This window comes from Pygocentrus nattereri, chromosome 23, assembly GCF_015220715.1.
Source record: "Pygocentrus nattereri isolate fPygNat1 chromosome 23, fPygNat1.pri, whole genome shotgun sequence".
In the NCBI taxonomy this organism is placed as follows: domain Eukaryota; kingdom Metazoa; phylum Chordata; class Actinopteri; order Characiformes; family Serrasalmidae; genus Pygocentrus; species Pygocentrus nattereri.
The window spans coordinates 30903716-30916215 of record NC_051233.1 but is presented as its reverse complement, the minus strand read 5'-3'; the positions used below and the strand labels follow the sequence as shown (position 1 = coordinate 30916215).

The 12500-nt window shown below is 45.4% G+C and overlaps 1 protein-coding gene across 1 annotated transcript in view; it reads left to right on the top strand.

Moving 5' to 3' along the window:
- The window catches only part of tenm1 (teneurin transmembrane protein 1), a 225681-nt gene that overhangs the window by 185747 nt on the left and 27434 nt on the right, over nucleotides 1-12500 (top strand). Inside the window, exons 19-21 of the mRNA XM_037533313.1 lie at nucleotides 3919-4168; nucleotides 6437-6457; nucleotides 9699-9931. Of these exons, the coding sequence (XP_037389210.1) occupies nucleotides 3919-4168; nucleotides 6437-6457; nucleotides 9699-9931 (504 nt within the window). The remainder of the gene's footprint in view (nucleotides 1-3918; nucleotides 4169-6436; nucleotides 6458-9698; nucleotides 9932-12500) is intronic.

Here is a 12500-nt window from a genome sequence, read left to right as displayed (position 1 = left end):
TCTGAAGGTTGCTAGTGTGTTACAGACTGGTTTCTGTGGTATCTTTGAAGCTTGCTAGTGTGTTGCAGACTGGTTGCTAGTGTGTTACAGACCGGTTGCTGTGGTATATCTGAAGGTGCCTGGTGTGTTGCAGTTTGGTTGCTGTGGTATCTCTGAAGGTTGCTAGTGTGTTACAGACTGGTTTCTGTGGTATATTTGAAGCTTGCTAGTGTGTTGCAGACTGGTTGCTAGTGTGTTACAGACTGGTTTCTGTGGTATCTCTGAAGGTTGCTAGTGTGTTACAGACTGGTTGCTGTGGTATCTCTGAAGGTTGCTGGTGTGTTGCAGTTTGGTTGCTGTGGTATCTCTGAAGGTTGCTAGTGTGTTACAGACTGGTTGCTGTGGTATCTCTGAAGGTTGCTGGTGTGTTGCAGTTTGGTTGCTGTGGTATCTCTGAAGGTTGCTAGTGTGTTACAGAATGTTTGCTGTGGTATCTCTGGTAGTTGCTTGGGTGTTACAAACCAGTATCTCTGATGGCTCCTAGGGTGTTGCAAATTGGTTGCTGTGGTATCTATAGTGGTTGCTAGGGTTTTCTAAACCAGTGGTTGGGGTTTCCTTGAAGGTTGCTTGGGTGTTGCAGACTGGTTGCTGAAGTATCTATGGTGGTTATCTGGGTGTTGCATACTGGTTGCCGTGGTATATCTGATGGTTGCTAGTGCGTTGTAGATCAGTTGCTGTGGAATCTCTGAAGGTTGCTGGTGTGTTACAGACTGTTTGCTATGGTATCTCTAAATGTTTCTAGGGTGTTGCAGACCGGTTGCTGTGGTATCTCTGAGGATTGCTAGTGCGTTGTAGATCAGTTGCTGTGGAATCTCTGAAGGTTGCTGGTGTGTTGCAGTTTGGTTGCTGTGGTATCTCTGAAGGTTGCTAGTGTGTTGCAGACTGGTTGCTGTGGTATCTCTGAAGGTTGCTAGTGTGTTACAGACTGTTTGCTGTGGTATCTCTGGTAGTTGATTGGGTGTTGCAAACCAGTATCTCTGATGGCTCCTAGGGTGTTGCAAACTGGTTACTGTGGTATCTTTAGTGGTTGCTACGGTTTTCTAAACCGGATGCTGTGGTTTCCTTGAAGGTTGCTTGGGTGTTGCAGACCAGTTGCTGTGGTATCTCTGAACGTTGCTAGTGTGTTGCAGACCGGTTGCTGTGGTATCTCTGAATGTTTCTAGGGTGTTGCAGACCGGTTGCTGTGGTATCTCTGAATGTTTCTAGGGTGTTACAGACTGGTTTCTGTGGTATCTTTGAAGCTTGCTAGTGTGTTGCAGACTGGTTGCTAGGATGTTTCAGACTGGTTTCCGTTGTATCTCTGAAGGTTGCTATCGTGTTACAGACTGGTTTCTGTGGTATCTTTGAAGCTTGCTAGTGTGTTGCAGACTGGTTGCTAGTGTGTTACAGACTGGTTGCTGTGGTATATCTGAAGGTGGCTGGTGTGTTGCAGTTTGGTTGCTGTGGTATCTCTGAAGGTTGCTAGTGTGTTACAGACTGGTTTCTGTGGTATATTTGAAGCTTGCTAGTGTGTTGCAGACTGGTTGCTAGTGTGTTACAGACTGGTTTCTGTGGTATCTCTGAAGGTTGCTAGTGTGTTACAGACTGGTTGCTGTGGTATCTCTGAAGGTTGCTGGTGTGTTGCAGTTTGGTTGCTGTGGTATCTCTGAAGGTTGCTAGTGTGTTACAGACTGGTTGCTGTGGTATCTCTGAAGGTTGCTGGTGTGTTGCAGTTTGGTTGCTGTGGTATCTCTGAAGGTTGCTAGTGTGTTACAGAATGTTTGCTGTGGTATCTCTGGTAGTTGCTTGGGTGTTACAAACCAGTATCTCTGATGGCTCCTAGGGTGTTGCAAATTGGTTGCTGTGGTATCTATAGTGGTTGCTAGGGTTTTCTAAACCAGTGGTTGGGGTTTCCTTGAAGGTTGCTTGGGTGTTGCATACTGGTTGCCGTGGTATATCTGATGGTTGCTAGGATGTTACAGACTGCTTGCTATGGTATCTCTAAATGTTTCTAGGGTGTTGCAGACCGGTTGCTGTGGTATCTCTGAGGATTGCTAGTGCGTTGTAGATCAGTTGCTGTGGAATCTCTGAAGGTTGCTGGTGTGTTGCAGTTTGGTTGCTGTGGTATCTCTGAAGGTTGCTAGTGTGTTGCAGACTGGTTGCTGTGGTATCTCTGAAGGTTGCTAGTGTGTTGCAGATTGGTTGCTGTGGAATCTCTGAAGGTTGCTAGTGTGTTGCAGATTGGTTGCTGTGGAATCTCTGAAGGTTGCTAGTGTGTTGCAGATCGGTTGCTGTGGTATCTCTGAAGGTTGCTAGTGTGTTGCAGATTGGTTGCTGTGGAATCTCTGAAGGTTGCTAGTGTGTTGCAGATCGGTTGCTGTGGCATCTCTGAAGCTTGCTAAGGTGTTACAGACTGTTTGCTGTGGTATCTCTGGTAGTTGATTGGGTGTTGCAAACCAGTATCTCTGATGGCTCCTAGGGTGTTGCAAACTGGTTACTGTGGTATCTTTAGTGGTTGCTACTGTTTTCTAAACCGGATGCTGTGGTTTCCTTGAAGGTTGCTTGGGTGTTGCAGACCAGTTGCTGTGGTATCTCTGAACGTTGCTAGTGTGTTGCAGACCGGTTGCTGTGGTATCTCTGAATGTTTCTAGGGTGTTGCAGACCGGTTGCTGTGGTATCTCTGAATGTTTCTAGGGTGTTGCAGACCGGTTGCTGTGGTATCTCTGAGGATTGCTAGTGCGTTGTAGATCAGTTGCTGTGGAATCTCTGAAGGTTGCTGGTGTGTTGCAGTTTGGTTGCTGTGGTATCTCTGAAGGTTGCTAGTGTGTTGCAGATTGGTTGCTGTGGAATCTCTGAAGGTTGCTAGTGTGTTGCAGATTGGTTGCTGTGGAATCTCTGAAGGTTGCTAGTGTGTTGCAGATCGGTTGCTGTGATATCTCTGAAGGTTGCTAGTGTGTTGCAGATCGGTTGCTGTGGCATCTCTGAAGCTTGCTAAGGTGTTACAGACTGTTTGCTGTGGTATCTCTGGTAGTTGATTGGGTGTTGCAAACCAGTATCTCTGATGGCTCCTAGGGTGTTGCAAACTGGTTACTGTGGTATCTTTAGTGGTTGCTACGGTTTTCTAAACCGGGTGCTGTGGTTTCCTTGAAGGTTGCTTGGGTGTTGCAGACCAGTTGCTGTGGTATCTCTGAACGTTGCTAGTGTGTTGCAGACCGGTTGCTGTGGTATCTCTGAATGTTTCTAGGGTGTTGCAGACCGGTTGCTGTGGTATCTCTGAATGTTTCTAGGGTGTTGTAGACTGGTTGCTGCGGTATTTCTGAAGGTTGCTAGGATGTTGCAGACTGGTTGCTGTAGTGTCTCTGGAGGTTGCTAGGATGTTTCAGACTGGTTGCTGTAGTGTCTCTGGAGGTTGCTAGGATGTTGCTAGTCTACTTGTATTATGATATCGTGAGAGTGGCCTGCAGATTTTTGGCCAGGTAGTTCTACCATTCATTCCTAAGGGAATAATAAGATAGTTCAGTGGATGCTATGCAGAAAGTTTACATCAAGTAAGACAAACTTTTTTAAACTTGTCACTGTTATATGCTTGTGTTGTCAGTCACATTTCACCCCTTACTTTAGACTATACTTCACATATTTTATATTGATGCTGTCTGAAGTATCTCCCTAGTGGTAACGTTGCAGGAGAGGACAGAAATATTATTTACTTTCAGTGTTTCAAGTTAATGTGAAGAGATTTTATTCAAAGTCATTTTTGAGTGTTTTTATTGGTCCAATCATTATGAAAGGTCATCTGCTGACCTCAGATGATGCACAAACAAATGGCAAAAAGTGAAGGTGTTTGCTTTTTTTGGACAGCAAGAAAATATTGTACATGCTGAAATGTCCCTCTCTTTGTAGGAATTCTCCACAAAGGAGACGGGGAGAACGTCTTCATTTCCCAGCAGCCCCCACTCATCTCCACGGTGATGGGGACAGGGGCAGTGCGTCCGATCGCATGTCCGAGCTGTAACGGCCCAGCAGCTGATCGGAAGCTCTTCGCTCCCGTAGCGCTGGCATGTGGGTCGGACGGAAGTGTGTACGTTGGAGATTTCAACTTTATCCGGAGAATTCTGCCCAACGGGTTCACCATCAGCGTCCTGGAGCTCAGGTCGGTCCCACTTTCCATTAGAACCGTGAAGTTCTAGATCAGGCCTCTGAAGTTCTTAACGTTCTCTCAACATACGTCAAGCTTCTACTGCGGACACTTGAGGCCTCTCAGACCACAGCGTTGTCTGTCTGGAGCCAATAGATTATACAGATTTCTGTAAATTTTGTTTATATTTTGTGTTTTGTTTTTTTTTCCTTCAAGGGTTCTTACAGAAAACGCTTCGATATAGAACCATGAACACACAAAGAACCTTCTGCATGATTAAAGGTTTGAAGAACTTCTTCAGATTGATGGAGAATTCGCTGTAGGTGGTTCTATATGGCACCAAAAAGGGTTCTTCTAATGTAACAAGCTTGACATTATAACAACAGAAGAACCCTTTTTGGTGCTATATAGAACTCTTTTCAAAAAGGTTCTATATAGCACCATCTATAGCACATTCTCCATCAATCTGAAGAAACATTTCTTGATGCAAAGAACCCTTTAATTATGCAGAGGGTTCTTTGAGTGTTCATTGTTTTATAGGGAACCATTTTGTTTACTAAAGAACCCTTGAAGAACCACCTTTTTTAGAGTGTATATGTTAAACTCAACAGAGAAATAGAACTAAAATAGAAGAAAATTGCTGTATTTAAGTGTTTCCTGTTCTCTGAAATAAAGAGTTATATGCAGCACCATGCAGAGAACCCTTTAGTCATGCAAAGGGTTCTTCGAATGTTCACAGTTCTATTTAGAACCATTTTTTAACTTAAGAACCCTTGAAGAACTTCTGTGTAAACACTGTATGAACAAATCATTATTAAATTTTTCTTCAGATTGATGGAGAACATGTTGTATATGGTTCTGTATAGAACCTTTTTGAAAATGGTTCTAGATAGCACGAAAAGGGTTCTTCTTTTATAACAAGCTTGACATTACAACAACAGAAGAACCCTTTTTGGTGCTATAGAGCCCTTTTCAGAAAGGTTCCATATAGAACCATCTACAACACATTCTCCATCAATCTGAAGAACCATTTCATGATGCAAAGAACCCTGTAAATGTTCATAGAACTATGTTCTTTGCTAAGGAACCCTTGGAGATCTTTGTAAAGACTGTATGTTGGTGCTGTCGGAGCAAAACCTTGCATCTCCAAAATGGTAACTTTACAGGAGAAGGAAAAAACATGCTTTACTTTTAATGTAAGTCAATGGAACCGGACGTCTTTCCAGGTCATTTTGGGATTTTTCCTTTTATCCATTCATTGTAAAATTTACACACAATATAAAGGAGAGTGGGTCCTTTCAAAGTTTGTCAAAAACTGAAAAACTATGGGATATGAGGTTTCGGTCCTCGTATTGTATTTTGGTTCCTGCATGAATAAAATTTGTTAAATCAACGTTTTTTTTCTCAGTTTACTCACTTTGGGAAAGAACCGAGTTGTTGAACAACAGTAATAGATCCAGATGTCTAATGGTTAACGCTGTGCTGGAAAGTCGGAGGAAAAGAGTTTTTGTCGCAGCGGAACCCGTGTACACATTTCCACTCTCAGCTTTTCTGCGTTCCCGCTTTGCTTGCTTGATTGCGTCGAGTAAATAATCAACACCCTTTTCATTCCGGAATAGCAGGTCATCTAAATTCGGCTCGTTTTCTTGGAGAGCAAATGCTAATCTGCATGTGTTGGCAGAGTGTCTCGGAATTTTTTTTGTTTGTGCGATAAACCAAAACTTCTTTGTTGATCAGCTTTTTAGTAGCGACTTTGTTTATTAGCTCGCAAATCCCGTCGTCATTTACGAGCTTGTGAGCGGCGCTGATTTGTTAGCTTTTCATTAGCTCGCAAATAATCGGATTTATTAGCTCGTGCGTAATTGTTGCTGTGATTCATTAGAGCTTTGTCTTTGAACGCGATGGGTCACTGATCACTAATCACGGTGATGTTGGAAGCTTTTTTTGCATTTGCATCGTTTAAAATGTGTTTTTATTCTGGGGAATATCAGCACCTTCACTGAGCTTTATGAGTCTGTAAGCCATTCGTTCGAATACCTGATGAAAGCCTAATAAAAATAAATTAGACCTTTTTCAGTCTAATTGAAGGTGCATCTTTATCAGACGGGCTTTTATGTGTCAGAATTAGAAAGTGTCAGACTGTTAAATGGAGAAACATTCGGGGGCCTGTAATGAACACTTTAATGAAGAGCTGAGGGAAAAGAAACTCACTCGTTTTTTCTCTCTCTCTCTCTCTCTCTCTCTCTCTCTCTCTCTCTCATTTCTGCTGTGACGCCTTTCCAGAAACAGAGATATCAGACACAGGTACGTCTCCTTCCCCACATACATACCACGCATACCGTTATTAAGTTAAGTGATACTTTTTTGATCCCACAAACGGGGAAATTCCACCTCTGCATTTAACCCATCAGTGAAGTGAAACACCACATACACACTAGTGAACACACACACACTAGGGGGCAGTGAGCACACTTGCCTGGAGCGGTGGGCAACCCTATCCACGGCACCCGGGGAGCAGTTGGGAGTTAGGTGTCTTGCTCAAGGACACCTCAGTCATGGACTGTCGGCCCCGAACCGGCAACCTTCCGGTCACAGGGCCAGAGCCCTAACCTCCAGCCCACGACTGCCCCCAATATTACACGGTTCTGTGCAAAAGATCAAACATCCCTGGATCGAGTTAAACGTTTTGCGTTTTGATCATTTTATAATCACCAAAATTCAAAAACCAAATGTGGTATTTTCCTGCTAATTTTAGTGCAAAGTTTCTACTTATTTGCTTGATTTCAACGCACCAGAAAACCATAAGATATGAAATATGCCATGGGTGCCACATTTTTTATACACTATATGGCCAAAAGTTTGTGGACACTCTCTTATTTATTTATTTATTTATTTATTTGTTTATTTTTTGTTCAGGCATGCAATCTCCACAGACAAAGACTAGCAGTAGACTGAGTCATACTGATGAGCATATCCATGCTATTGATGTGGTCCTGGTGTGAAATCTCTACCCTGCTAGATCTGCCCTAGACAAATGTAAGTGCTACTCTGACTGACTGAGGTCTGTCTGTTAGAAAGTTAGGCACCTAGTTGTACTGACACCCGCTCTCTGCAACTGGGTGCTGAACTTTCTAACAGACAGACCTCACCCAGTACAAGAACAGTGAGCACAGGGGTCCCCCAGGGCTGTGTGCTGAGCCCCCTTCTGTATGGCCTCCCAGAACAACACCAGCATCATCAAGTTTGCTGATGGTACTACAGTCGTTGGACTGATCACTGGTGGGGACGAGACGGCATACTGGAAGGAGGTGGCAGAGCTGGTGGCCTGGTGTCATAGCAACAATCTTTCCTTGAATGCAGACAAGACCAAGGAAATGATTGTTGATCCAAGGAGGAAGCGCCCTGTACATTGGTGAGACACAGGTGGAAGAGGGTGAAGACCTTCAAATTCCTCGGCATCCACATCAGTGAGGATCTCACCTGGTCTCACAACACACCTCGTCATCAGGAAGTCCCAGCAGCGACTGTACTTTCTGAGAAGACTGAGGAAATTTGGCATGCCAGCCATAATTCTCAGCACCTTCTACAGGAGCACGATTGAGAGCGACCTTACCAGCTCCATCACGGTGTGGTATGGAAACTGCACTGGTCAGGACAGGAAGGCTGTCCAGTGCGTGATCAAAACTGCCCAGTCCATCTCAGGAGCAGCCTTCCCCTCACTACAGGAGAGTCCCCTCTCTATCACGCCAGTGTCATCAGGAGGGCCCACAACATCATCAGGGACAGTGCACACCCCCAGCACAGACTCCTCATACTCCTACCTTCAGGCAGACGCTACAGGAGTGTGAAGTCCAGGACGACAAGACTGACCAACAGGTTCTATTCACAGGCCATCAGGCTGGTGAACAAAACATAACACAATATGAAATATACAGCATGACACAGTACAAAAGATTTAAAACAAAACAGGACTGGCGATGCCTTAGCTGCCTTGACCATTATCCAATCGCCTGCTTAAAAAGACTCCACAGAATCAATTGATCAGTGTGTTCCACAATTTAGGAGCGACGACCTCAAATGCTCGATCTCCACGAGTCTTTAATTGAGAACGTGGAACAGACAGTACATTTAAATTACTTGACCTGAGAGAACGAGCTGATACGTATGGATGAAGCAGATCAACCACATACATAGGAGCCTGACCATGCGATGCTGTGAAGGTGTAAGGAATTTAAACTGAGTCCTACACTCAACAGGAAGCCAGGGTAACGAGACTAACGGGGGGAATGTGAGACCGTCTGTTTGACTTGGTCAGTAACCTTGCTGCAGCATTCTGGATCACCTGCAGTCGGTCATGAGCTGACATGCTAAGTGAAGAAAAAAGAGCATTACAGTGATCAATACGAGATGAGATAAATGCATGTATAAGCATCTCTAGCTCCGCCCTTGAAACTACAGACCTCAAGTTACTAATATTCCATAAGTGGAAAAAACAAGATCTTGTCAGGTGTTTGTCATGTGTGTCAGACAGTAATGACCGATCAAAAATGACTCCCAGATTACACAGGCTGGACATCAGCACAAGAACTGGAGCTCCATGAAATGGGTTTACCAGCTGAGCAGCTACACCCAAGCCTAAGATCACTATGTGCAATGCCAAGCGACAACTGGAGACGTTCTGAAGCACTGCCACTGGACACTGGAGCAGCGGAAACGTGTTCTCTAGATTGATGAATCAGCTTCACTATCTGACAGCCTGATGGTGAATCAGTAAAGTTTGGTGGAGGAGGGATGATGGTCGGGCTGTTTTTTCAGGATTTCGGCCCCTCAGTTCCAGTGAAGGGTGATATTAATGCTACAGCACAAAGACATTTTACACAGTTATCTGCTTCCAGCTTTCTGGGAAGAGTTTGTGGAAGCATGACTGAGACCCTGAGCACAAGACATGATTTGATTTGGTGTGGAGGAACTTTAGTGGCCTTGTGCAGAGCCCTGACCTCAACCCCACTGAACACCTTTGGGATGAACTAGAATGTTTGGGATGAACTTCTCAGGGTCTGACCTCACAGAATCCCCACAGACACACTCCCAAATCTTATTGAAAGCGTTGTAGAAGAGTGGAAGCTGTAATATCTGCAGAGAGGGTCCAACTCCGTATGAATGCCTATACTTTTGGAATGGAACAAACTCATGAAGGTGTGATAGTCAGTTGTCCACATACTTTTGGGCATATAGTGTACATGTACATGAACAGTAATTGTGTGTTAAAATGTGCTAAAATGTGTTCATTATAGGGGACGGATCAACTTATTCTCACTTCAACAAAACGTTGATGAGACACCCTGAAAACTTGCATCTGACACGTCAACACATTTCAACAAGCTGTCTTTTAACAGCTGTTGTTTTTGGAAAGACTGCTGAATGTACATTCTCTCTCTCTCTCACACTCTCTCTCTCTTTCCCTCTTTCTCTCTCTCTCTCTCTCTCTCTCTCTCTCTCTCTGTCTCTCTCTCTCTCTCCCCCCCTCTCTCTCTCTCTCTCTCAGCACCAGTCCTGCGCATAAGTACTACCTGGCTCTGGACCCAGTCAGTGAGGCCGTGTACGTGTCGGACAGCAGCAGTCGGAGGATTCTGAGGCTGAAGGCTGTGACTGAGCCGCGAGATCTGAGCCGAAACGCCGAGGTTTTGGCCGGAAATGGAGAGCAGTGCACTCCATTCCACCCCAACCAGTGTGGGGACGGCGGCAAAGCCACCGACGCCTCGCTCATCAACCCCAGAGGTGAGGAGGACACTTGAGCGCTGGGATGACGTCACTTACCTAAATGGTTCACCTTGGAATGATGATATTACAGGAGCAAATCCGATCTTCATTTAAGAATCTAATCTTACAGCATCTTTTCTTATCTCAAATTAGGAAATCTGAACTTACTCGATCGAAGAACTCGAACAATCAACTGCCGTGTCTGTTACCCAGCAACCAACCATACGTGCGCAGCTGAACTGCAAACACGTAATCAAATAGACACACAGCTAACGTTAGCTACTGTTACCGAGGTAAACAAGGTCAAATAAATCTCAAACTTAATAAGTGATAAATTTAAAGTTAAGAATATTGTGTCAGTGCCCGCTGCTGTTTATCAGAGTCGCCACAACCCAGTTTCAGTCTCCATTTCCCAAACGCTTTGGCCGAGCGCGCTAACGTTGCTCCTCTTAATGAACAGACACGTTCAGCTCGTTCTCCTCATTACTCACCACCATCACTGTAATATTTCATCAACAGTAACACACAGAGGTAATAAGAGGGGAAGGTGGAGGTGGTGTCTGCAGAGTCTCAGGTTTTTAAACGCTGTTAGAAGAAAAAAAGTCAAAGCTCAGTTTTCAGCATAGATGAATGTAACGATATTATGCTGGTTATAGTGAACTGTGCTGCCCATCACTGCATAAAACAATAGAAACAGAAGTTAAGACAGATCTGGTGTTTATCTTAAAGTTGTGAAAATATTTAAGATATTTTGGCAACTTAGGATGTTTCTGTAAAACCGTTTTTTTTATATCTGGAAATAAGTGAAGATTATAGATTTAAGAACTGTTGTTCTGTAATGGCTTCTGTCCTGTCTTCAGGTTTAACTGAAGTTGCCATGGCAACAAAGCAGATCTCAGACTTAAGAGTTTTCTGTAATACCCTCTCCAGGATTCTGGAGGGTTCATGGGAGTTTGCCCAACCAGTCCACATGTGCTTTGTGGATTTGGAGAAGGCATTCGACTGTGTTCCCTGGGGTATTCTGTGGGAGGTGCTTCGGGAGTACGGGGTACATGGCTCTTTGCTACGAGCCATTCAGGCCCTGTACAAACAAAGCAGGAGTTTGGTTCGCATGGTCGGCAGTAAGTCAGACTTGTTCCCAGTGAGAGTTGGACTCCGTCAGGGCTGCCCTTTGTCACCGATTCTATTCATAATTTTCATGGATAGAATTTCTAGGCACAGTCAGGGGATGGAGGGTGTCCGGTTTGGTGACCTCAGGGTCACATCGCTGCTGTTTGCAGATTTCAGCTTTCACTGGATCGGTTTGCAGCCGAGTGTGAAGTGGCCGGGATGAGGATCAATAACTCCAAATCCGAGGCCATGGTTCTCACGCGGGAAAGAGTGGAGAGCCCTCTCTGGGTCGGGGATGAGCTCTTGCCTCAAGTGGGGGAGTTTAAGTATCTCGGGGTCTTGTTCACGAGTGATGGTACAAGGGAGCGGGAGATTGACAGGCGGATTGGTGCTGGGTCAGCAGTGATGCGGGCTCTTTACCGGTCTGTTGTGGTAAAGAAAGAGCTGAGCCATAAGGCAAGGCTCTTGATTTACTGGTCGATCTACGTTCCCACCCTCACCTATGGTCATGAGCTTTGGGTAATGACCGAAAGAACGAGATCGTGAATACAAGCGGCCGAAATGAGTTTCCTCTGCAGGGTGGCTGGACTCTCCCTTAGAGATAGGGTGAGAAGTTCGGTCATCCGGGAGGGACTCGGAGTAGAGCCGCTGCTTCTCCACGTCGAGAGGAGCCAGTTGAGGTGGTTCGGGCATCTGGTTAGGATGCCTCCTGGACACCTCCCTTGGGAGGTGTCACAGGCAAGTCCACCGGGGAGGAGACCCCGGGGAAGACCCAGGACACGCTGCCTTAAAGATGAAAAACACATTCAGTCGGGTGGCTGGTGCTGTAGGTGTGCGCTCAGTGAGCGCACGGCGGTGTCTACTGAACACACATCCAACATAAAGACAAAGCCATAGAAAAGCTGTAAAGCCACATCAGAGACGCAGCGCTGGTGTATGTTTTCCTTTCAGCGCCTCGCTCTGTCTGTCAGGATCAAACAGATATGAGTCTGTCAGAGTGAGTCTCCAGGCTACGGCACATCAGATCAGTCCTCAGCTGCTGTTTCCAGCACCTTCCCTCAGATTTACACAGCCAGGCTGTTTCTCCAGGGAAAGTCGGGCAGACGCGGATAAAGAAGGAGAGAGGAGAAAAACAGGAGAGACGGAGAGAGAGAGGGAAGATAAATGACGACACGTTTCTGCCATATCAGGCAGAGCATCTGTTAGCCCCGCCCCTCCGTCACTGTGACTGCCTCACCACACCTGTCCGTCAGTGGTCTTTTTAGTGACCCCTCACAGTCTATGTTCTAGATCATCCCAAAGGGGTTTGATGGGGTTGAGGTCAGGAGGTGAGGGCCAGTCAAGTTCTTCCACAACGAGTCACCCAGTTATGACTTTATGGAGCTACTTTGGGCACTGGGGCTCAGTCATGCTGGAACAGAAAAGGTGCTTCTGTTTACACAAAGTTGGAAGCACACAGTTGTCCAGAAAGTCTTGG